A 25745-nucleotide genomic window follows, 5' to 3' on the forward strand; every position below is an offset into this window, starting at 1 on the left:
TAGCAGGATCATATACAAGGCAGGAGGACCATTACCAGGATGGGGTACCTTAGTAGAGAATTTGGGGACATTACCCCCATAACAGTGTCATCAGCAGATCCTCGCCCCAAAACAGTGTGTCATGACCACATTTTTTTGCTTAAAGTTTTATTTTCCTATTTTCCTCCTCTAAAACCAGGGTGTGTCTTATAGTCCGGTGCGTCTTATAGTCCGAAAAATACGGTAACTGTTTCTATATGACTTAATTGTAACACCTTTAAGGAAGATATTTACTTTATCATTTCCTGACCGGTAAAACCCATACAATTTTAGTTATTACCACAACCAAGTTCCTGGATTTATGTTCATTATTAAGACTTCCTTACAAAAAAAAAAACAAACAAACACTAAACAGAAGTGATGCTGTAACACTATCACTTTTGGGGACAAAAATGAGCGTAGATGCTACAAGCAAAGCAAGCTGGACGTGCGCTTGGTTCAGTGCATTTGGAGCAGCAGTTCTGTGCAGACAGCCCAGTGCACTTCCAGCCGGATTTACACATGGCATTTCATTTACACTGGATTTTTCATGATGGACACATCAGATCTCTACAAATAACAGCTTATATTTGGGTACATGTACCTATAAAGTCATAGCAGCACTTCCATATGAAAAAGGACTGACAGGTTCCCTTTAAATACTAACTTAAAAAAATGCCAAAGATCTTCTGTCACTAAAAGTCTGACCTAATTAGATTCTTGGACAAAATTCCCTAACATAAAAACTAGGAATATAGAAAGTTCATACATGCCACATATGCCAACGTCCATATATCTGCACAAAATCACCAGAGATATAGACCCAGCAGATCATAAATGTAATCTAGAGGACAGCAAACATTCGAGTCAGAGTTGACAACTGTCCTGATAAAGATCATGTTTCTATGACCTAATTTTGCAAGTAAAGAGTCAGATGGGATTCAAGGAGGCAACACTAAGTCTAAAGTGCAAATGTCTGTCTGGATGTTCCACTGGATCAGTTTTCTGTACTAATTCAGTTTGTCTATTCCAAAAATGGACCAATGTCTGAATCCACATGTATTACAGTACTTCTTACTAACATCATTAAATGAGAACGAAAATAGTAACTTATACAACCACAATTGTTTTACAGTTTTCATAACATTTCAGACCTTGTAGAATCGACCTCAAAGCTGACATGTTGCCATTCTGAAGATGTAATGATTACTCTCAGCAGGGGTTCCAATAGTTTCTGTAGGTAGGTGGCACCATATACCTAAAGAAAGAACATGAAGAAATGCATTAAAAAAGTACAGAGGTGATGCCAACATCACCATGGCACAATAAGGCTATGGCATATGATGATCCTTGCATCTTTTGATTTAGAACATTGTTAATGTTAATTAACTGTTAATGCTTATTAATATTTTTTATATGGTACCAATAAAAATGTCACTTTGTCCTGCAAAGAGTGCGGCCCCCCCAAATAATTTTTTTCCTCTGTGCGGCCCAAACACCCAGCCGAGTTTGAGACCCCTGATCTAATATATAAAGCTGTGTGTCTATGTCCGCTAAAGGAATCCGCACCGTCGCATTTACAATCAAGAAATTTTGCACAGACGCCCCATGTGACTCAGGGAACGTCAGACTGTTTTGACAGAAAAATTTAACCCCGCGCTTTACAGTTACTCTCTAAAAAAACATGTCTTCATTAAACTGAATGGAGGTGGGAGCTAGAGGCTATTAATAGCAACTGTCAGTGGTTGCTATAGGAACAAAATAAACTGTTAGTATAAGAAGCTTATGTGTGAGGTAGTAAGATGTCGGTGGGGAGACAGAGAAAGACAGACAGCCGGGGGACGAGACAGCCGGGGGACGAGACAGCCGGGGGACGAGACAGCCGGGGGACGAGACAGCCGGGGGACGAGACAGCCGGGGGACGAGACAGCCGGGGGACGAGACAGCCGGGGGACGAGACAGCCGGGGGACGAGACAGCCGGGGGACGAGACAGCCGGGGGACGAGACAGCCGGGGGACGAGACAGCCGGGGGACGAGACAGCCGGGGGACGAGACAGCCGGGGGACGAGACAGCCGGGGGACGAGACAGCCGGGGGACGAGACAGCCGGGGGACGAGACAGCCGGGGGACGAGACAGCCGGGGGACGAGACAGCCGGGGGACGAGACAGCCGGGGGACGAGACAGCCGGGGGACGAGACAGCCGGGGGACGAGACAGCCGGGGGACGAGACAGCCGGGGGACGAGACAGACAGACAGAGAAAGACAGACAGAGAGACTGATACAGAGAAACTGATAAAGACAGACAGACAAACTCGGAGAGACCGAGACCGTTACTATCCCGGGCAACGCCCAGGTGCTTTAGCTAGTATACCCGGGATAGTAACTGTCTCTCTCCCAGTCTCTGCCTGTGTGTCGCTGTCTGTCTGTCTCTCTTGTCTGTGTCTATGTCTCTGTCTGTATTTGTATCAGTCTGTTTCTATCTCTGTGTCTGTCTCTATATGTGTCTGTCGGGCTGTCTCTTTGCCCGGGGCTGTCTCTTTGCCCGGGGCTGTCTCTTTGCCCGGGGCTGTCTCTTTGCCCGGGGCTGTCTCTTTGCCCGGGGCTGTCTCTTTGCCCGGGGCTGTCTCTTTGCCCGGGGCTGTCTCTTTGCCCGGGGCTGTCTCTTTGCCCGGGGCTGTCTCTTTGCCCGGGGCTGTCTATGTCTGTCTGTCTCTTTCAGTCTCTCTCAATCAGTCTCCCCACCGACATCTTATTACCTCACACATAAACTTCTTATACTAATAGTTTATTTTGTTCCTATAGCAACCACTGACAGTTGCTATTAATAGCCAGTAGCTCTCACCTCCATTCAGTTTAATGGAGGCAGGATTTTTGGAGAGTAACTGAAAAGCGCAGGGTTAAATTTTCCCGTCAAAACATAGTCTATGACGTTCCCTGGGTCAAATTAGGCGTCTGTGCAAAATTTCGTGATTGTAAATACGACAGTGCGAATTCCTTTAGCAGACATGCACACATACTATACAGACCAAAAGTTTGGATACACCTTATCTCTAAAACAACTATTAAGAGGAGACTTTGTGCAGCAGGCCTTCATGGAAAAATAGCTGCTAGGAAACCACTGCTAAGGACAGGCAACAAGCAGAAGAGACTTGTTTGGGCTAAAGAACACAAGGAATGGACATTAGAGCAGTGGAAATATGTACTTTGGTCTGATGAGTCCAAATTTGAGATCTTTAGATCCAACCACCGTGTCTTTGTAGAAAAGGTGAACGGATGGACTCTACATGCCTGGTTCCCACCGTGAAGCATGGAGGAGGTGGTGTGACTGTGTGGGGGAGCTTTGCTGGTGACACTGTTGGGGATTTATTCAAAATTGAAGGCATACTAAACCAGCATGGCTACCACAGTATCTTACAGCGGCATGCTATTCCATCCAGTTTGCGTTTAGTTGGACCATCATTTATTTTTCAACAGGACAATGACCCCAAACACACCTCCAGGCTGTGTAAGGGCTATTTGACTAAGAAGGAGAGAGATGGGGTGCTACGCCAGATGACCTGGCCTCCACAGTCACCAGACCTGAACCCAATCGAGATGGTTGGAGGTGAGCTGGACCGCAGAGTGAAGGCAAAAGGGCCAACAAGTGCAAAGCATCTCTGGGAACTCCTTCAAGACTGTTGGAAAACCATTTCCGGTGACTACCTCTTGAAGCTCATCAAGAGAATGCCAAGAGTGTGCAAAACAGTAATCAAAGCAAAAGGTGGCTACTTTGAAGAACCTAGAATATAAGACATATTTTCAGTTGTTTCACACTGTTTTTTTTTTTTTTTAAGTATATCATTCACAGTTTTGATGCCTCTAATGTGAATCATGAAAATAAAGAAAACTCTTTGAATGAGGTGTGTCCAAACTTTTCGTCTGTACTGTACATATACTGAGCTTGAGATATATATATATTATATATATATATATATATATATATATTATATATATATTATATATATATATATTATATATATATATATATATATTATATATATATATATATATATATATATTATATATATACACACACACACGTTTCAAAACAGTTTGGGATCACCCAGACAATTTTGTCTTTTCCATGAAAACTGATACTTTTATTTATCAAATGAATTGCATAATGAATAGAAAATATAGTCCAGACATTGACTAGGTTAAAAATAATTATTTTTTACTTGAAGTAATTTTCTCCTTCAACCTTTGCTTTTGTCACAGAATGCTCCTTTGCAGCAATTCCAGCTTTGCAGACCTTTGGCATCCTAGAAGTTAATTTGCGGAGGTAATCTGGAGATATTTCACCCCATGCTTCCAGAAGCCCCTCCCACAAGTTGGATTGGCTTGATGGTCACTTTTTGCGTACCATACTGTCAAGCTGCTTCCACAACAGCTCAATAGGGTTGAGATCTGGTGACTGGGCTTGCCACTCCATTAAAGATAGAATACCAGCTGCCTGCTTCTTCCCTAAATAGTTCATGCATAATTTGGAGGTGTGCTTTGGGTCATTGTCCTGTTGTAGGATGAAATTGGCTCCAATCAAGCGCTGTCCACAGGGTATGGCATGGCACTGCAAAATGGAGTGATAGCCTTCTTACTCAAAATCCCTTTTACCTTGTACAAATCTCCCACTTTACCAGCACCAAAGAAATCCCAGACCATCACATTACCTCCACCATGCTTGACAGATGGCATCAGGCACTCTTCCAGCATCTTTTCAGTTGTTCTGCGTCTCAAAAATGTTCTTCTGTGTGATCCAAACACCTGAAACTTCGATTCGTCTTTCCATAACACTTCTTTGCAAACTTCCTCTGTGCAATGTCTGTTTTTTTGACCATATTAATCTTTTCCTTTTATTACCCAGTCTCAGATATGGCTTTTTCTTTGCCACTCTGCCCTGAAGGCCAGCATCCCGGAGTCGCCTCTTCACTGTAGATGTTGACACTGGCGTTTTGTGGCTACTATTTAAAGAAGCTGCCAGTTGAGAACCTGTGAGGCGTCGATCTCTCAAAACTAGTGACTAACGTACTAGTCTTGTTGCTCAGTTGTGCACCGGGGCCTCCCACTTCTCTTTCTACTCTGGTTAGAGCCTGTTTGTGCTCTCCTCTGAAGGGAGTGGTACACACATTTGTAGGAAATCTTCAGTTTCTATTCAATTTCTCACATGGAATATCCTTCATTTCTAAGAATAAAAATAGACTGTCGAGTTTCACATAACAGTTCTCTTTTTCTGGCCATTTTGAGAGTTTAATGGAAGCAACAAATGTAATGCTCCAAATTTTCAACTAGCTCAAAAGGAAGGTCAGTTTTATAGCTTCTCTAATCAGCTGTGCTAACATACAGTGCTGGCCAAAAGTATTGGCACCCCTGCAATTCTGTCAGAGAATACTCAGTTTCTTCCTGAAAATGATTGCAATCACAAATTCTTTGGTATTATTAACTTCATTTATTTTGCTTGCAATGAAAAAACACTAAAGAGAATGAAAGAAAAATCAAATCATTGATCATTTCACACAAAACTCCAAAAATGGGCCAGACAAAAGTATTGGCACCCTTAGCCTAATACTTGGTTGCACAACCTTTCGCCAAAATAACTGATAACAACCGCCTCTGGTAAAAATCAATGAGTTTCTTACAATGCTCTGCTGGAGTTTTAGACCATTCTTTGGCAAACTGCTCCAGGTCCCTGAGATTTGAAGGGTGCCTTCTCCAAACTGCCATTTTGAGATCTCTCCACAGGTTTTCTATGGGATTCAGGTCTGGACTCATTGCTGGCCACTTTAGTAATCTCCAGTGCTTTCTCTCAAACCATTTTCTAGTGCTTTTTGAAGTGTGTTTTGGGTCATTGTCCTGCTGGAAGACCCATGACCTCTGAGGAAGACCCAGCTTTCTCACACTGGGCCCTAAATTATGCTGCATAATTTGTTGGTAGTCTTCAGACTTCATAATGGCATGTACACGGTCAAGCAGTCCAGTGCCAGAGGCAGCAAAGCAACCCCAAAACATCAGGGAACCTCCGCCATGTTTGACTGTAGGGACCGTGTTCTTTTCTTTGAATACCTCTTTTTTTTTTCCTGTAAACTCTATGTTTATCTTTATCTTTATCCACCATCCGCACAATCTTGCGTTGAAATCTCTCGTCAAATTTTCTTTTCCTTCCACATCTAGGGAGGTTAGCCACAGTGCCATGGGCGTTAAACTTCTTGATGACACTGCGCATCGTAGACACAGGAACTTTCAAGTCTCTGGAGATGGACTTGTAGCCTTGAGATTGCTCATGCTTCCTCACAATTTGGATTCTCCAGTCCTCAGACAGTTCTTTGGTCTTCTTTCTTTTCTCCATGCTCAATGTGGTACACACAAGGACATAGGACAGAGGTTGAGTCAACTTTAATCCATGTCAACTGGCTGCAAGTGTGATTTAGTTATTGACAACACCTGTTAGCTGCCACAGGTAAGTTACAGGTGCTGTTAATTACACAAATTAGAGAAGCATCACATGATTTTTCAAACAGTGCCAATACTTTTGTCCACCCCGTTTTTTATGTTTGGTGTGGAATTATATCCAATTTGGCTGACAATTTTTTTTATTTTTTTTCATTGAAGATCAATTAAATGAAGTTAATAATACCAAAGAATTTGTGATTGCAATCATTTTCAGGAAGAAAATGAGTATTCTCTGACAGAATTGCAGGGGTGCCAATACTTTTGGCCAGCACTGTACTTGCACAAGGGTTTTCAAGGGATTTCTAAACATCCATTAGCCTTCTAAGACTATGTGCACAAAGGGCTTTTTTGGTAAGTTTTTTTCCCGACCAAAACCTGATCTTGTGGCAGGAAAATCTCCTTTGAATCAAGAGCATTTTTGGTGTGTTTTTCAGTGGCGTTTTTGATGCAGATTTGCTGCTTTTTTTTCTACAAAATGGGTTGCATCAATGAAAAACTGCAGCAAAGAATTGACATGCTCATTCTTTAAAAACCTGACAAAAAATGCAAGTATTGACAAAACAGTCAGGAAAAAAACCTGATGTGTTTGTGTGTGTGTGTGTGTGTGTGTGTGTGTGTGTGTGTGTGTGTGTGTGTGTGTGTATATGAGATTTCAGAAATCTCATAGACTTTGCTGGGACTGTAAAAAGCAGCTTGTTATTAGCATGGATTTGCATAAAACCAAGGCAAATCTGCAGCTAAAAAACGCAGCAAAAACTTATAAAAAAGCCCTGTGTGAACATAGCCTGACACAGTAAACACAATGTACCATTAGAACACTGGAGTGGTGGTTGTTGGAAATGGGTCTCTATACACCTATGTAGATATTGCATTCAAAACCAGACGTTTGCAGCTAGAGAAGGGAATTTTGTTTACTTACCGTAAATTCCTTTTCTTCTAGCTCCTATTGGGAGACCCAGACAATTGGGTGTATAGCTTCTGCCTCCGGAGGCCACACAAAGTATTACACTTAAAAGTGTAAACCCCTCCCCTCTGCCTATACACCCCCCCGTGCATCACGGGCTCCTCAGTTTTGGTGCAAAAGCAGGTAGGAGGAAACTTATAAATTGGTCTAAGGTAAATTCAATCCGAAGGATGTTCGGAGAACTGAAAACCATGAACCCAGAACAATTCAACATGAACAACATGTGTACACAAAGAACAACAGCCCGAAGGGAACAGGGGCGGGTGCTGGGTCTCCCAATAGGAGCTAGAAGAAAAGGAATTTACGGTAAGTAAACAAAATTCCCTTCTTCTTTGTCGCTCCATTGGGAGACCCAGACAATTGGGACGTCCAAAAGCAGTCCCTGGGTGGGTAAAGAATACCTCGGTAATAGAGCCGCAAAAACGGCCCCTTCCTACAGGTGGGCAACCGCCGCCTGAAGGACTCGCCTACCTAGGCTGGCATCTGCCGAAGCGTAGGTATGCACCTGATAGTGTTTCGTGAAAGTGTGCAGACTCGACCAGGTAGCCGCCTGACACACCTGCTGAGCCGTAGCCTGGTGCCGCAATGCCCAGGACGCACCCACGGCTCTGGTAGAATGGGCTTTCAGCCCTGAAGGAACCGGAAGCCCAGAAGAACGGTAGGCTTCAAGAATTGGTTCCTTGATCCACCGAGCCAAGGTTGACTTGGAAGCCTGCGACCCTTTACGCTGGCCAGCGACAAGGACAAAGAGCGCATCCGAGCGGCGCAGGGGCGCCGTACGAGAAATGTAGAGTCTAAGTGCTCTCACAAGATCTAACAAGTGCAAATCCTTTTCACATTGGTGAACTGGATGAGGGCAAAAAGAAGGTAAGGAGATATCCTGATTGAGATGAAAAGGGGATACCACCTTAGGGAGAAATTCCGGAACCGGACGCAGAACCACCTTGTCCTGGTGAAACACCAGGAAGGGGGCTTTGCATGACAGTGCAGCTAGCTCAGACACTCTCCGAAGTGATGTGACTGCCACTAGGAAGACCACCTTCTGCGAAAGGCGTGAAAGAGAAATATCTCTCATTGGCTCGAAAGGTGGTTTCTGAAGAGCCGTTAGCACCCTGTTCAGATCCCAGGGTTCTAGCGGGCGCTTGTAAGGAGGGACTATGTGGCAAACTCCCTGCAGGAACGTGCGGACCTGCGGAAGCCTGGCTAGACGCTTTTGAAAAAACACAGAGAGCGCCGAGACTTGTCCCTTAATAGAGCCGAGAGACAAACCCTTTTCCATTCCGGATTGAAGGAAGGACAGAAAAGTGGGCAAGGCAAATGGCCAGGGAGTAAAACCCTGATCAGAGCACCAGGATAAGAAGATCCTCCACGTCCTGTGGTAGATCTTGGCAGATGTTGGTTTCCTGGCCTGTCTCATAGTGGCAATGACCTCTTGAGATAACCCTGAAGACGCTAGGATCCAGGACTCAATGGCCACACAGTCAGGTTGAGGGCCGCAGAATTCAGATGGAAAAATGGCCCTTGAGACAGTAAGTCTGGACGGTCTGGTAGTGCCCACGGTTGACCCACCGTGAGATGCCACAGATCCGGGTACCACGACCTCCTCGGCCACTCTGGGGCGATGAGGATGGCGCGGCGGCAGTCGGACCTGATCTTGCGTAATACTCTGGGCAGTAGTGCCAGAGGAGGAAATACATAAGGCAGCCGAAACTGCGACCAATCCTGAACTAATGCGTCTGCCGCCAGAGCTCTGTGATCTTGAGACCGTGCCATGAATGCCGGGACCTTGTTGTTGTGCCGGGACGCCATTAGGTCGACGTCCGGCTTCCCCCAGCGGCAACAGATCTCTTGAAACACGTCCGGGTGAAGAGACCATTCCCCTGCGTCCATGCCCTGGCGACTGAGAAAGTCTGCTTCCCAGTTTTCTACGCCCGGGATGTGAACTGCGGAGATGGTGGAGGCTGTGGCTTCGACCCACAGCAGAATCCGCCGAACTTCCTGGAAGGCTTGCCGACTGCGTGTGCCGCCTTGGTGGTTGATGTATGCCACCGCCGTGGCGTTGTCCGACTGAATTCGGATCTGCCTGCCTTCCAGCCACGGCTGGAACGCCTTTAGGGCTAGATACACTGCCCTTATCTCCAGAACATTGATCTGAAGGGAGGACTCTGGCTGAGTCCAGGTACCCTGAGCCCTGTGGTGGAGGAAGACCGCTCCCCACCCTGACAGACTCGCGTCCGTCGTGACCACAGCCCAGGATGGGGGTAGGAATGATTTCCCCTTCGACAAAGAAGTGGGAAGAAGCCACCACTGAAGGGAGGCCTTGGGTGCCCGAGAAAGGGAGACGTTCCTGTCGAGGGACGTCGACTTCCTGTCCCATTTGCGGAGAATGTCCCATTGAAGTGGACGCAGATGAAACTGCGCAAATGGAACTGCCTCCATTGCTGCCACCATCTTCCCTAGGAAGTGCATGAGGCGCCTCAAGGGGTGCGACTGGGCTCGAAGGAGAGATTGCACCCCTGTCCGTAGTGAACGCTGTTTGTCCAGCGGAAGTTTCACTATCGCTGAGAGAGTATGAAACTCCATCCCGAGATATGTCAGCGATTGGGTCGGTGTCAATTTTGATTTTGGGAAATTGATGATCCACCCGAATCTCTGGAGAGTCTCCAGAGCAATGTTCAGGCTGTGTTGGCATGCCACCCGAGAGGGGGCCTTGACAAGGAGATCGTCTAAGTAAGGGATCACCGAGTGTCCCTAAGAGTGTAGGAATGCTACCACTGTTGCCATGACCTTGGTGAAGACCCTTGGGGCTGTCGCCAGGCCGAAAGGCAGCGCCACGAACTGAAGGTGTTCGTCCCCGATGGCGAAACGCAGGAAGCGCTGATGCTCTGGTGCAATCGGCACGTGGAGATAAGCATCCCTGATGTCGATCGATGCTAGGAAGTCTCCTTGGGACATTGAGGCGATGACGGAGCGGAGAGATTCCATCCGGAACCGCCTGGTTTTTACGTGTTTGTTGAGCAGCTTGAGGTCCAGAACGGGACGGAAAGATCCGTCCTTTTTTGGCACCACAAACAAGTTGGAGTAAAAACCGTGACCCCATTGCTGAAGGGGAACAGGGATCACCACTCCTTCTGCCTTCAGAGTGCTCACCGCCTGAAGAAGAGCATCGGCTCGCTCGGGGGGCGGAGATGTTCTGAAGAAACGAGTCGGAGGACGAGAGCGGAACTCTATCCTGTAACCGTGAGACAGAATGTCTCTCACCCATCGGTCTTGGACATGTGGCAACCAGGCGTCGCAAAAGCGGGAGAGCCTGCCACCGACCGAGGATGCGGTTTGGGGAGGCCGAAAGTCATGAGGAGGCCGCTTTGGGAGCGGTTCCTCCGGCAGTCTTTTTAGGACGTGACTTAGACCGCCATGAATCAGAGTTCCTCTGACCCTTCTGTGGCCTGTTGGACGAGGAGAATTGAGACTTGGCTGAGGGCCGAAAGGACCGAAACCTCGATTGTACCTTCCGTTGTTGAGGTCTGTTTGGTTTAGACTGGGGTAAGGACGAGTCCTTTCCCTTGGATTGTTTAATGATTTCATCCAATTGCTCGCCAAAAAGCCGGTCGCCAGAAAATGGCAAACCGGTTAAGAACTTTTTGGAAGCAGAGTCTGCCTTCCATTCACGTAGCCACATGGCCCTGCGGACTGCCACCGAATTGGCGGGTGCTACCGCCGTACGGCTCGCAGAGTCCAGGACAGCATTCATGGCGTAGGACGCAAACGCCGACGCCTGAGAGGTTAAGGACACAACCTGCGGAGTAGAGGCACGTGTGACTGCATTAATCTCAGACTGGCAAGCTGAGATAGCTTGAAGTGCCCATACGGCTGCGAATGCCGGAGCAAAGGACGCGCCGATAGCTTCATAGATGGATTTCATCAGGAGCTCTATCTGCCTGTCAGTGGCATCCTTGAGTGATGCACCGTCTGCCACTGCAACTATGGATCTAGCCGCCAGTCTAGAGATTGGAGGATCCACCTTGGGACACTGAGCCCAACCCTTGACTACGTCAGGGGGGAAGGGATAACGTGTGTCATTAAGGCGCTTAGTAAAGCGCTTATCTGGAAAAGCTCGGTGTTTCTGGACTGTATCTCTGAAGTCGGAGTGATCAAGGAACGCACTCCGTGTACGTTTGGGAAACCTAAAATGGAATTTCTCCTGCTGAGAAGCTGATTCCTCAATCTGAGGAGTTGGAGGAGAAAGATCCAACACCTGATTGATGGACGCTATAAGGTCGTTTACTATGGCGTCCCCTTCAGGTGTATCAAGGTTGAGAGCGGCGTCAGAATCAGAGCCCTGATCTGCCACCTCCGCTTCATCCTCCAGAGAGTCCTCATGCTGAGACCCTGAACACTGTGATGAAGTCGAGGGAAGCTCCCGGCGAGCCCGCTTAGCCGGTCTGGGACTGCGGTCCGTGTCAGAGTCCTCACCGTGGGACCTATGAGTCGCCCCAGGAGCACTTTGCTGCGCCGATCGAGGGGGGTCTGAGGGAAAAGGTTCAACAGTGCCCGGGACCTGTGTTACAGGTCTGGACTGCAAAGCTTCTAGTATCTTAGCAGACCATTTATCCATAGACTCAAAAAGTTTGTCAGCGAATACTGCAAACTCTGTCCCTGTCACCTGGACAGTGGCAGCAGGTGGTTCCACCTGGGCCGAGGGTCCCACCAGTGGCAGAGGCTCCGGCTGAGTGAGTGTCACAGGGGCCGAGCATTGCACACAATGAGGGTAGGTGGAACCTGCAGGTAGCATAGCCGCACATGAGGTACAGGTTGCAAAGTAAGCCTGTGCCTTGGCACCCTTGCTTTTTGCGGACGACATGCTGTTGTCTCCTCTTAGAGCAATCAGAGAGGGTATATAGCCAAAGCAATAGTGCGGCCGTACAGAGTAAATGTATACAATATAAGCATATAAATATACACTTCGGCACCCAGGGGGGCAAGCACCTAGTAACAGGTGCGGCTTACCGACCGCCCTCAGCGTTTGTGTAACCACCAGATTCCCTGCCTGGGCCTCCCAGAGCTGTGGAGCTCGTCTCTGAAGTTCTCCAGCGTCAGAAGTGCTGATAGGAATGGCTGCCAGCGTTCTGAGAGGAGGAGGGAGCCGTGGGCGTGCCTTAGAAAGTGCGGGAATCTGGTGCCCCACGGTGCTCAGTGAGGAGGGAGGAGGATACAAAGTATGCTCCAGCCCTCAGCGCTGACGTCCAGTGCAGCGTCCCGCCCTTACCCCTGACTGGCAGGCCCGGGGGCGGGAATATGCGGTACTAGGCCGCAAAAGCCGGGGACTAAAGTTATAAGCGCGGCCGGCAAACAAGCGCGGTCAGCGCGGTAGTCCCGGCGCACAAACACAACCAGCAGCTGCTGCAGCGTCCATTAGACAGGCGCTCTATGCGCCGTCCCCAAGGGGACACAGAGTACCTCAGAGGAGCAGGGCCTGTCCCTGACGATACCCGGTCTCCTGTCCAGCAGATTCCCCCAGGGGCTGCGGAGGGAGCACGGTCCCAGTGCCTGGTGACCAGTTAGGATCCCACTTCACCCAGAGCCCCTAAGGGATGGGGAAGGAAAACAGCATGTGGCTCCAGCCTTTGTACCCGCAATGGGTACCTCAACCTTAACAGCACCGCCGACCAGAGTGGGGTGAGAAGGGCCCTGTTATGGGCCCTCTTTTCTTCCATCCGATATAGTCAGCAGCTGCTGCTGACTAAATTGTGGAGCTTGCGTGCATGTGTGCCTCCTTCAACACAAAGCATAAAAACTGAGGAGCCCGTGATGCACGGGGGGGTGTATAGGCAGAGGGGAGGGGTTTACACTTTTAAGTGTAATACTTTGTGTGGCCTCCGGAGGCAGAAGCTATACACCCAATTGTCTGGGTCTCCCAATGGAGCGACAAAGAAATAGTCATTTCCCACATTAACAATGTATAGAGTGTATTTCTGTTTAATTTAATGTTACCTTCATTGAAAAAAAACAAAAAACAAAACGTGGGTTTGTTTCAAAAATAAGGAAACCATCTAAGTGACCCCAAACATTTGAACGGTAGTGTGAATATATTTATACACACACACGTATATATTTATTTGTATATGACTTTTTTTAAAATGTTAAATAGCATAGTAGATTAAACACATACAAAACTTACACGTTTACACATAGAAGAGGAGAGAGAAGGACTTTTTTTCTAATGGATCATATAGAAGCAAATGTAGGAAATCTGTCAGCAGAAAATAACTCTTTAAAATAAATACAGGTGCTCAGTGCACCCCAGGAGCAACAAGTCCAGTGCACCTTCCCACCTACTTGTTTTCCATTTTTTTCCATCCTTCTTTTTCTCCTGTAAATCCAATCAATCTAGTAGTCGACAGAGATAAATGGAAAACAAGAAGTTCAGTAGGAGCACTGAAATTCTCAGCCATGCTAAGGTTGCTTTGAGCACCCGCGCTTGTCTTGAGCAGTCATTTTGTGGTTTTAGACTCCCTTTACAAACAAAATGCGGCCACTGTGCTGTTCAATAAAAATGTCCTTAAAACTAAGGCTAATATCTGATGAATAGGATACATACAAACCTTAAAACAAAAGGTCATGATTTTACTAGCCAAGCTGTTTCCTCTGAAGAGTGTCTGCATGGAGTCTGCTAGCTCGACTTCCTTAGAGAACATGTTCCAGAGAAGCTGATACAGGAGATGTCTGGAATCAAAGAGCGTCACAAGGACACGTGCAAGCTCATCCTGCATGGAGCAAAGGAAAAACTATAAGTTCGAGATTAAAAAAAAACAAACAAAAAAAATAAACAAAAACAGGCAGTGAAATTGAATCCTTTTATATACATTTGAGATATTTATTAAATGAGAACATCCATACTTTAGTTACAGAAACTGGAATTTTTCAGTATATTTCACTGCAGATAATAAAGCTCATCAGGAGATGGCTGTAAAAGCATTTTCCTAAAAACCACAGTAATGAGTAACCAAAAAGTAGATAAAGCACGTCATCAACTGCAAAGTATAACTAGCACACAGACAGTTCGGAAGCAAGTGTCTATATAAGTCTTCTTGTCCAACGCATAATAGGGCTGATGGACATTATAGAAGATGTGGGGTCCCCATGGTGCTTGGGGACCCACCATAGGGCGTCAAAGTATTTCTACAAAAGTGGCCCCCTTTTTTGGCCAAGTCAAGTCATTCTTGTATTAAATGGACAGCTATACAGGTGAACAACTACCAAATGATCTGCAGTAAAAATATTTGCCTGGCGACAGCAGTCTCCTGTTATGCAGCTTTTCATGCCCATACTTACATACTGCTGTCACATTCTAAAAGAGGTCGTCTCTGATGAGAAATTGCTTAAGATTGAAAGTTATTCACCATTCAATAGGATAGGGAATAACTTACTGATGGTCCAGCCACTAAGATCCTCAGGAATGTCAAGCACAGGGCTCTGCAGGACCCAGTTTTAATGCTAATACACAGCAGGCTCACTTTTGCCAGCTTTACACGCTGCAATGTATCTTACAATGTGTCGGCGGGATCACGTCGTAAGTGACGCACATCCGGCATTGTAAGGTACATTGCAGTGTGTAACAGCTACGTGCAATTGCGATTGAACGTTAAAACGTTCATCGCACGCACGTCGTACATTCCTCATGGATTGAGCGTCAGATTGTTCATCGTACCCAGGGTAGCACACATCGCAGTTTGTGACACTGCGGGAAAGATGAACAGATCTTACCTGCGTCCTGCGGCTCCTGCCGGCTATGCGGAAGGAAGGAGGTGGGTGGGATGTTTACGTCCCGCTCAGCTCCGGCCCTCCGCATCTATTAGCCGGCTGCCGCGTGACGTCGATGTGACACCGAACGTCCCTCCCACTCCAGGAAGTGGACGTTCGCCGCACACATCGAGGTCGTATGGACGGGTAAGTACGTGAGACGGGGGTTAATCGTTTGCGCGGCACGTTCAACAAATTGAACGTGCCGCACATACGATGGGGGCGTTGCAAATCGCATAAGATATCGTATGCGAAATTGCAACGTGTAAAGCTGGCTTTACACTCCATTCATTCTGTATAGGACTGTTCAAAAACTGGGGTCAATACAGCCTTAACTATAATGAACATCCCCAGAGCACACTTAGTAAAGCCTCGTTTCAACCATAGATTCCGGGAGATCATCTACTGATATTCAGCCTTACATATACAATGTTTAAGTGGCATAGCAGTTGCCCTTTAACATCAAGACTCGTGATTTCTTCACCAGTCTTGGACGAGGCAGCAAAGTGGAGTCAGACGCTCCTGATTCATGAAAAGGTGCATACCTCTTTATGAATCTGTAGCATCTGATGAGTGGCGTGTGCCTTTGCTATGCCACAACTCTTTAGGTACCGTCACACATAACGAGATCGCTAGCGAGATCGCTGCTGAGTCACGGTTTCTGTGACGCAGTAGCGATCCCGTTAGCGATCTCGTTATGTGTGACACCTACCAGCGATCAGGCCCCTGCTGTGAGATCTCTAGTCGTTGCCGAATGGTCCAGGCCATTTTCTTCAAAGGTGATGTCCTGCTGGGCAGGACACATCGCTGTGTTTGACACTGTGTGACAGGGTCACAGTGACTGCTGAGATCGTTATACAGGTCGCTACTGCGACCTGTATTGTTCCTGCATCGCTGGTAAGATCTGACAGTGTGACATCTCACCAGCGACCTCCCAGCGACTAACCAGCGATCCCTATCAGGTCGCATAGTTTTCGGGATCACTGGCAAGTCGTTGTGTGTGACTGGGCCTTTACACCAGTCAGGAACTCGAGTGAGATTGATGAATCTGACAAGTGGTGGCGGGCACTTCGCCACCGCACTACCATTTTAGCAGAACTGGGAGAAAGTGGAGTGAAAAGTGGTAAGATTTTGGAGCAACTGCGAATTGCGTCAATAGTTTAGGTTTTTATTTAGAGCTTTTATGTCAGATTCTTATGTTCTTTGATGAATCGGACCCCTGAAATGATTTTTTTATTAAAGCACAGAAAAATAGAGCAATAAAAATTTAATTCAAAGACTAACTGACCCACTGTGAGCAGGGAACGACATTGGCTAGAGCCATTGCAATAGGCAATTCCCCTTGGTCACCCATCATGGTGACCAATTCCACCAGTCTTTCAAAGCGATCAGCCAAAACAGTTTCAGCCAACGTGTCAAATTCGGTCCCCTGTTGAAGGATTTTTGTAAGGACTTCCATAAAAGTGGCTCTTGTCTGTAAATCCTTATGATAGCCAAGTCCTAGAAATACAAAGGTTGCCATGAGAAAATAAGCTCCACATGAATCTACGTACAGAAAATGACCCTTTAAACATGAACTTTGGGCCACAGGAAAGCTTGGAGATAATTAGCAGGACGATATGGATAGGTTAGGCAATGCTGAGCAGGAAAAATGCAAATGACCATTTATCTATTTGAACATTTCCCAGGATAATAGCTGTCCAGTGCTGATAAAGTCCAAAAGTGCTGAATCGGATCCAGCCATATACTGCTACATCAGCACAAAGCTAATGAATGCATATGATAAAGACAGAAGTGCAGAAGAATATCACATTTCATCTACTGCAATCACAAAAACTAGAAGCACCTTTCTAAAAGCAGAAGAGTTTCTATAAAAAGCAATAAGATATTTTTAGACCATACAGCCCATTGGGAACTCACCTATCGAGTGCATAAGGCCGCTGTCCACATTTGCATTTAACAGATTTGACATAGCCAACACCGTACAGTGTCTTAAAGAAGCCAATCGCCGTGACATTCCTCGCTTCCTTCCCCCAGTCTGGGTCCCGTCATCTTCTACTTCGCTACAGTCATTTAGTAAATTCATGAACAGGGTGAAATACCTAACAAAAGATGAAAGCTATTAAGTACATTAGGTATAAAACGGAAGACAAGCCTCTACTTCTGCTGGCAAGAGCAATTGTCAAAAACGTCTTTGTGGCCTCACCTTTAATATACAACAAAAAAGAAACCATTTCAGTTTATGAGTAACCATATAATATTTGCATGTGTACAGCCATCCAGACCAGTTGGTTATTGGGCAGTTCTCCAGTATGGGCAAAAGAAGAAAATGCTGGCTATAAAAAAAAATAGGCAATGTATGAGATGGTCCTCATGGGTCAACAGTACAGATGAGCGTACCCTTGGAAGTTTGGGTTTGCCAGGTTAATGTGAGCTTTACTTTAAGACTTGACCTGAACTCGATACTGGAGCCCAAACCCCATTGGCAGTTAATGACTGTTTTTACCCCCCCCATCACAGTCAGACTGCAAGCGTATCCGAGCACCGCAATGAGTGATCGAGTGGTTAGCATACGTACAGCACCCAAACTCCAACACTGAGGGTTTTTTAAAAGTGCGTGTTTGGTACGAACCCAGAACTTTACAGTTTAGGTTTGCTCATCTCCAGTCAACAGCTAAATATATTTATTGCTCTATAAAAATTGATATTTCCCCTTTATTAGAGATATTTCAAGGGCCCAACACCATAAAATGTGGCCAAACCAGCTAACCTTGGCAGTACTGACTACGAAGGCAGGTAACAGTGGAACAAAGGCTCAGAAAAGTTGAATTTCAATATGCCTAATTCTTTTGATCTCAAAGGGGCATAAGTCCCCTCCAGAGGTGTGAAATGAAGTACGATCCGATGAGTGACCATTTGTATGTGGAGGTCAGAAGAACAGCTGTCAACGACACTAACATTAAGACCTAACTTATTGGCACATTCAAAATTTGGTTTTCTCTCATGTATGTGGGTGAAAAAAAGAGAATTTTGTTTACTTACCGTAAATTCTTTTTCTTATAGTTCTGTATTGGGAGACCCAGACAATGGGTGTATAGCTTCTGCCTCCGGAGGACACACAAAGTACTACACTCAAAAGTGTAGCTCCTCCCTCTGAGCTTATACACCCCCTGAAGAACCAGATCTAGCCAGTTTAGTGCAAAAGCTGAAGGAGAATAGCCACTCACAAGTAAAAACAGAGCAAGAACCGGAACAACCGGAGACTCTGTCCATGACAACAGCCGGTGATAACACGCGGAACAAGAAATTGCCAACAGGCAACAGGGAGGGTGCTGGGTCTCCCAATACGGAGCTATAAGAAAAAGAATTTACGGTAAGTAAACAAAATTCTCTTTTTCTTTATCGTTCCTATGGGAGACCCAGACAATGGGACGTCTCAAAGCAGTCCATGGGTGGGAATAAACAGAAAAACTAAGAAGTAGGCGGAGCCTAACTTCACAAATGGGCGACAGGCGCCTGAAGGATGCGTCTGCCCAAGCTCGCATCTGCCGAAGCATGAGCATGCACTTGGTAGTGCTTTGAAAAGGTATGCAGGCTAGTCCAAGTGGCAGCCTGACAGACTTGCTGAGCCGTAGCCTGGTGCCTGAAAGCCCAAGAGGCACCGACAGCTCTGGTCGAGTGTGCCTTGATCCCCGGCGGGGGAGGCACCTGAGAACACTGGTAGGCATCCGAAATGGTCGACCTAATCCAACGGGGTAAGGTCAGCTTAGAAGCAGAGAGGCCCTTACGCCGACCTGTGGTTAGCACAAAAAGAGAGGTGCACCGCCTAAGAGCAGCGGTGCGAGACACATAGATCCGGAGAGCACGCACCAGATCCAGAGTATGCAACGCTTTTTCAAAGCGATGAACAGGAGAAGGACAAAAGGAAGGTAGGGTAATGTCCTGGTTAAGGTGGAAAGGAGAGACCACCTTAGGAAGAAAGTCCGGAGTCGGACGGAGAACCACCTTGTCTTGATGAAAAACCAAAAAAGGTGACTCCGAAGAGAGCGCAGCCAAATCAGAGACTCTCCTGAGGGAAGTTATGGCCACTAGAAAGACCACTTTCTGTGAAAGACGAAACAAAGAAACCTCCCTAAGAGGCTCAAAGGGGGGTTTCTGCAAAACCGTGAGAACCAAATTGAGGTCCCAGGGATCCAAGGGCCGCCGGTAAGGCGGAATGATGCGAGACGCGCCCTGTAAGAAGGTGCGGACCTGAGCCAGCCGGGCGATACGCCGCTGGAACAGCACTGACAGAGCCGAGACTTGTCCCTTGAGAGAGTTGAGGGACAGTCCCAGCTGCAGACCGGACTGTAGAAAGGACAGAAGGGTCGGCAAGGAAAAAGGCCAAGGAGGATGGCCGGAAGAGCGACACCAGGACAGGAACATTTTCCAAGTCCTGTGATAGATCTTGGCAGAGGAAGACTTACGGGCCCGAGTCATAGTGGAGATGACCTCAGGGGGGATACCAGAAGCCGTCAAGATCCAGGACTCAAGAGCCACGCCGTCAATCTGAGAGCCGCAGAATTCTGGCGGAAAAACGGACCTTGTGAGAGAAGGTCTGGACGGTCCGGAAGATGCCACGGCACCTCTACGGACAGATGGAGCAGGTCTGGGTACCAAGCTCGCCTGGGCCAGTCCGGAGCAATGAGGATGACTCGACGGCCCTCCATTCTTATCTTGCGCAGAACTCTGGGCAAGAGAGCTAGAGGGGGAAACACGTAGGACAGACGAAACTGGGACCAGTCTTGAACCAGAGCGTCCGCGGCGAATGCCTGAGGATCGTGGGAGCGAGCCACGTAAACCGGAACCTTGTTGTTGTGACGGGATGCCATTAGGTCCACGTCCGGAGTGCCCCACTTGCGACAGATTGACTGAAACACTGCCGGATGCAGGGACCACTCGCCACTGTCCACGGTTTGACGGCTGAGATAATCTGCCTCCCAGTTTTCCACGCCTGGGATGTGGACTGCGGATATGGTGGACTTGGAGTGCTCCGCCCATTGAAGGATGCGTTGTACCTCCAACATTGCCAGGCGGCTGCGTGTCCCGCCTTGGTGATTGATGTAGGCAACCGCTGTTGCGTTGTCTGACTGGACTCGGATGTGCTTGCCCGCCAATAGGTGGTGAAAAGCTAGGAGAGCCAGAAGCACGGCTCTGATTTCCAGCACATTGATCGAGAGGGCTGATTCGGACGGAGTCCAAGTGCCCTGTGCTCGGTGGTGGAGAAACACTGCTCCCCATCCGGATAGACTGGCATCCGTGGTGAGAATCACCCAGGACGGGGCCAGAAAGGAGCGTCCCTGGGACAGTGAGAGGGGCCGAAGCCACCACTGAAGAGAGCTCCTGGTCTGTGGCGACAGAGCCACCAGCCTGTGCAAAGAAGAGGTCCGCTTGTCCCAACAGCGGAGAATGTCCAGCTGCAGGGGACGCAGATGGAACTGGGCAAAGGGAACCGCTTCCATTGACGCCACCATCTGACCCAGCACCTGCATGAGGTGCCTGGTGGAATAACGGCGGGGCCTCAGCAGAGAGCGCACCGCCAGGTGGAGGGACTGCTGTTTGATTAAGGGCAACTTCACAAGTGCCGGCAGAGTCTCGAACTGCATCCCTAGGTACGTGAGACTCTGGGTCGGAGTCAGAGTGGATTTGGGCAGATTGACAAGCCACCCGAATTGGGCTAGAGTGGCGAGAGTGAGCGAGACACTCCGCTGACAGTCTGCGCTGGATGAAGCCTTGACTAGAAGGTCGTCCAGGTAAGGAATCACTGCCAACCCCTGGAGGTGCAGAACCGCAACCACTGCTGCCATGACCTTGGTGAATACACGAGGGGCCGTGGCTAACCCGAAGGGAAGAGCCACGAATTGGAAATGTTCCTCTCCGATTGCAAAACGTAGCCAACGCTGGTGTGAAACTGCAATTGGCACATGCAGATAGACATCTCTGATGTCGATGGATGCCAGGAAATCCCCTTGGGTCATTGAGGCAATGACTGACCGCAGAGACTCCATGCGAAAATGCCGCACCTGAACATGCTTGTTGAGAAGCTTGAGATCCAGGATGGGCCGGAAGGAACCGTCCTTTTTGGGGACTAGGAAGAGATTTGAGTAGAAACCTCTGAACCGTTCCCGGGCGGGAACCGGTACAATTACTCCGTTGGCCTGCAAGGATGCCACGGCCTGAGAGAAGACGGCGGCCTTGGAGCAGGGGGGAGTTGACAGAAAAAATCTGTCTGGCGGGCTGGAAGAGAATTCTATCCTGTAGCCGTGGGAGATGATATCCCGCACCCACTGATCGGAGACGTGTTGAAACCACGCGTCGCCAAAGTGGCAGAGCCTGCCACCGACTAAGGACGTTGCTGGCGCGGACAGATAGTCAAGAGGAGGCTGCCTTAGTGGCAGCAACTCCTGCGGTCTTCTGTGGACACGCTTTTGGGCGCCAGTTGGATTTTTGGTCCTTGGCTGAGTTAGTGGACGAGGCCGAGGGCTTAGAGGACGACCAGTTGGAGGAACGAAAGGAACGAAACCTCGACTGATTCCTACCCTGGACAGGTTTCCTGGTTTTGGTTTGTGGCATGGAAGTACTCTTCCCGCCAGTAGCTTCCTTAATAATTTCATCCAACTGTTCACCGAACAGCCGGGACCCAGCAAAAGGGAGTCCAGCAAGGTACTTCTTTGAAGAAGCATCTGCCTTCCACTCTCGAAGCCACAAGATCCTGCGGATAGCGAGGGAATTAGCCGAAGCCACCGCAGTGCGGTGAGAAGCCTCCAGCATGGCATAGTTTCATAGTTTCATAGTTTTTAAGGTTGAAGGGAGACTCTAAGTCTATCTAGTTCAACCTGTAGCCTAACATGTTGATCCAGAGGAAGGCAAAAAAAAACCAATGTGTCAAATAAGCTCCAATGGGGAAAAAAATTCCTTCCTGACTCCACATACGGCAATCAGACTAGTTCCCTGGATCAACACCCTGTCATAAAATCTAATATACATAACTGGTAATATTATATTTTTCAAGAAATGCGTTCAGGCTCTGCTTAAATTTTACTAGTGAATCCCTCATTACAACATCATACGGCAGAGAGCTCCATAGTCTCACTGCTCGTACAGTAAAGAATCCTCATCTGTGATTATGATTAAACATTCTTTCCTCAAGACTTAGCGGATGCCCCCTGTTCCAGTCGCAGGCCTAGGTGTAAAGAGATCTTTGGAAAGGTCTCTGTACTGTCCCCTCATATATTTATACATTGTGATTAGATCCCCCTAAGCCTTTGTTTTTCCTAACTAACTAACCCCAAGTTTAATAACCTGTCTTGGTATTGCAGCCCCCCCCATTCCTCTAATAATCTAGGTCGCTCTTCTATCTACCTGTAAGATTATGCTATTTATAACCTTCTATACTTTTGCTAACAAGAAATGCATCCATTCCTCTCTTAAATTCATTCAGTGAGTTGGCCATCACCACTTCCTCAGGAAGAGAGTTCCAGAGCCTCACTGCTCTTACCGTGAAGAACCCTCTTCTATGCTGATGTAGGAATTTTCTTTCCTCCAATCGAAAAGAATGCCCCCTTGTTCTTGTCATAGTCCTTGGTACAAACAGATCATGGGAGAGATCTCTATATGGCCCTCTAATATAATTGTACATATTTATTAGGTCTCCCCTAAGTCTTCTCTTTTCTAGAGTAAATAGACCAAATTTTGATAACCTTTCCGTGTATTGTAATGCACCCATTCCATTTATTATTTTAGTAGCCCGCCTCTGAACCCTTTCAAGTTCAGTAATGTCTTTCTTCAGCACCGGCGCCCAAAATTGCACACAATACTCCAAGTGTGGTCTGACTAGTGATTTGTACAGAGGGAGAATGATGTTTTCATCTCGTGCCCCCAGACCTCTTCTAATGCATCCCATCACCCTATTTGCTTTGGTGGCTACTGCCTGACACTAGGCACTCCAATTTAGATTCTTATTCACTAAGATGCCTAAGTCTTTTTCCATGTCTGATTTCCCCAGCGGTTTCCCATTTAGTAAGTAATCGTAGCATCTGTTTCTCCTTCCCATGTGCATAACCTTACACTTATCTGTGTTAAACCTCATTTGCCATTTTTCAGCCCAATTCTCCAATTTACTCAAATCCATCTGTAGTTGCAAACTGTCCTCCTTTGTGTTAACTACCTTACATAGTTTTGTATCATCTGCAAATACTGATATTTTACTCTGTAAACCATCCACCAGATCATTAATAAATATATTAAATAGTAGGGGGCCCAATACAGACCCCTGTGGCACCCCACTAGTAACCCTGGCCCAATCTGAGTATGCACCATTAATAACCACTCTTTGTTTTCTACCACTAAGCCAGCTACCTACCCATCTACACACATTTTCCCCGAGCCCAAGCTTTCTCATTTTACTTAGCAGTCTTTTATGTGGGACAGTGTCAAATGCTTTACCGAAGTCGAGATAAATGACATCCAATGATTCTCCTCGGTCCATGTGAGAGCTTACATCCTCATAGAAGCTGATCAGGTTAGTTTGACAGGAGCGATCCTTCATAAATCCATGTTGATATGGAGTTAAACAGTTATTAACATTGAGACATTCCATAATAGTATCCCTTAAAAACCCTTCAAACATTTTACCCACAACAGATGTTAAGCTTACCGGCCTATAGTTTCCAGGTTCCCTTTTGCACCCTTTTTTGAATATTGGTACCACATTTGCTAGCCGCCAATCCAGTGGAACAGACCCAGTTTCTATAGAGTCTTTAAATAAAAGGAATAGAGGCCTGTCTATCACATTACTTAACTCCCTTAATACCCGAGGGTGAATGCCATCAGGGCCTGGTGATTTGTCAATTTTAATGTTACTAAGTCGGTTCTGCACTTCTTCCTGGGTTAGGCAGGTCATACTTAATGGGGCATTTACATGATCACTCTGCATTTCCCCTGGCATATGCTTTTCCTGTGTGAACACAGTTGAGAAAAAAGTATTTAAAACATTTGCTTTTCCCACATCGCTTTCTATGATTTGACATGGCATAGGATGAAAAAGCTGAAGCTTGGGAAGTTAAGGTAACCATTTCGGGCATAGATTCCCTGGCGAGGGAATGCATCTCCTCTAGAGAAGCAGAGATGGCTTTGAGAGCCCACACTGCTGCAAAAGTCGGGGAGAACGAGGCCCCTGCCGCCTCATATACAGATTTGGCCAGAAGGTCAACCTGGCGGTCAGTGGTATCCTTAAGAGAGGTGCCATCAGCCACTGATACAACGGTCCGGGCTGAGAGTCTAGACACCAGGGGGTCTACCTTTGGTGAATGAGCCCACTCCTTGACCACCTCAGGTGGAAAGGGAAAATGGTCATCAGAACCACGCTTTGGGAAGCGTTTGTCAGGACAGGCCCTAGGCTTGGTCACAGCGGCCTGAAAACTGGAGTGGTTAAAGAACACACTCTTTGTCCTCTCAGCGAGGTAAACTGGTGCTTTTCTGCCAGAGAGGGTTGTTCCTCTGATACTGGCGGATTGAGATCCAGTACAGAATTAATGGACGCAATCAAATCACTAACATCTGAGTCACTTTCGGACAGATCAATGGGGCACATGGAGTTAGCCTCCGAGCCCCCTGTAAAGGCATCCTCCTCGTCCTGCGAGTCAGCTTCTGAAACAGAGCCGCGGGACGAGGAAGGAGAGGGAGCCCTGCGTCTCCTCTTAGGAGGACGGGGTCTGGGACCAGATGATGAATCCTCTGTGAGCTCCGGTCCTGAGAGAGCCCTAGCAGCAGAGGCACCCTGTGAAGGGGGCTGATGCATGTTCAGCAAAGTCCTGGACAGCTGTCCCATGGAGTCGGCAAAAGACTGGGAGATAGACCTAGATAAGGATTCTACCCAAGCCGGGGGTTCAGCCACAGGAGCCGGAGCAGCCTGAGAGACCACTGGGGGTGCGATTCCAGGCTGAGGCATCGTCAGGTTAGAGCAGGCATCACAATGTGGATAGGTTCTCGGTTCAGGCAGTAGGAGCTTACATGCAGTGCATACTGAATACAGCTTTGGAGCCTTGCTCCTCGTGTGAGACATGCTGCTGGAGTGGGGGCTCTGCCAGAATGACCCCCAGAGAGTATATACAGAGGTCCACAACCAGAGGTTGTGGCTTACCAGACCGCTGGAGCGGTGTTGTGTGCCCTCCAGATCCCGAAGCCCGGACCCCCAAGCACCTCAGCAGGGATGCTGCAGACCAGTGCTGATCGCAGGGAAAACGCTGAGAAAATGGCCGCCGGAGCGAAGAGAGGGGGCGGGACTTACTCTGGGAGCGGGATCTGGAGGGCCATAGAGACTTACAGGGGAGGAGACATGTACTCAGTGAGGAGTGTCCCTCCCCTGTGCAGAACGGCCGCTGCGTGGAGCCGCGCTGTCCCTCTGCATGAATGACATGCGAGGGCAGTGAAACCGAAAG

At 47.6% G+C, this 25745-nt stretch overlaps 1 protein-coding gene across 1 annotated transcript in view; it reads right to left on the reverse strand.

The window, feature by feature from the left end:
* Positions 1-25745, reverse strand: part of NF1 (neurofibromin 1) — a 442125-nt gene that overhangs the window by 250182 nt on the left and 166198 nt on the right. Inside the window, exons 20-23 of the mRNA XM_075333827.1 lie at positions 17188-17386; positions 16556-16767; positions 14070-14231; positions 1173-1276 (exon numbers count right to left, since the gene is read on the reverse strand). Coding sequence (XP_075189942.1) covers positions 1173-1276; positions 14070-14231; positions 16556-16767; positions 17188-17386 — 677 coding nt within the window. The remainder of the gene's footprint in view (positions 1-1172; positions 1277-14069; positions 14232-16555; positions 16768-17187; positions 17387-25745) is intronic.

The sequence above is a fragment of the Anomaloglossus baeobatrachus genome, chromosome 2 (assembly GCF_048569485.1).
Source record: "Anomaloglossus baeobatrachus isolate aAnoBae1 chromosome 2, aAnoBae1.hap1, whole genome shotgun sequence".
Taxonomy (NCBI): domain Eukaryota; kingdom Metazoa; phylum Chordata; class Amphibia; order Anura; family Aromobatidae; genus Anomaloglossus; species Anomaloglossus baeobatrachus.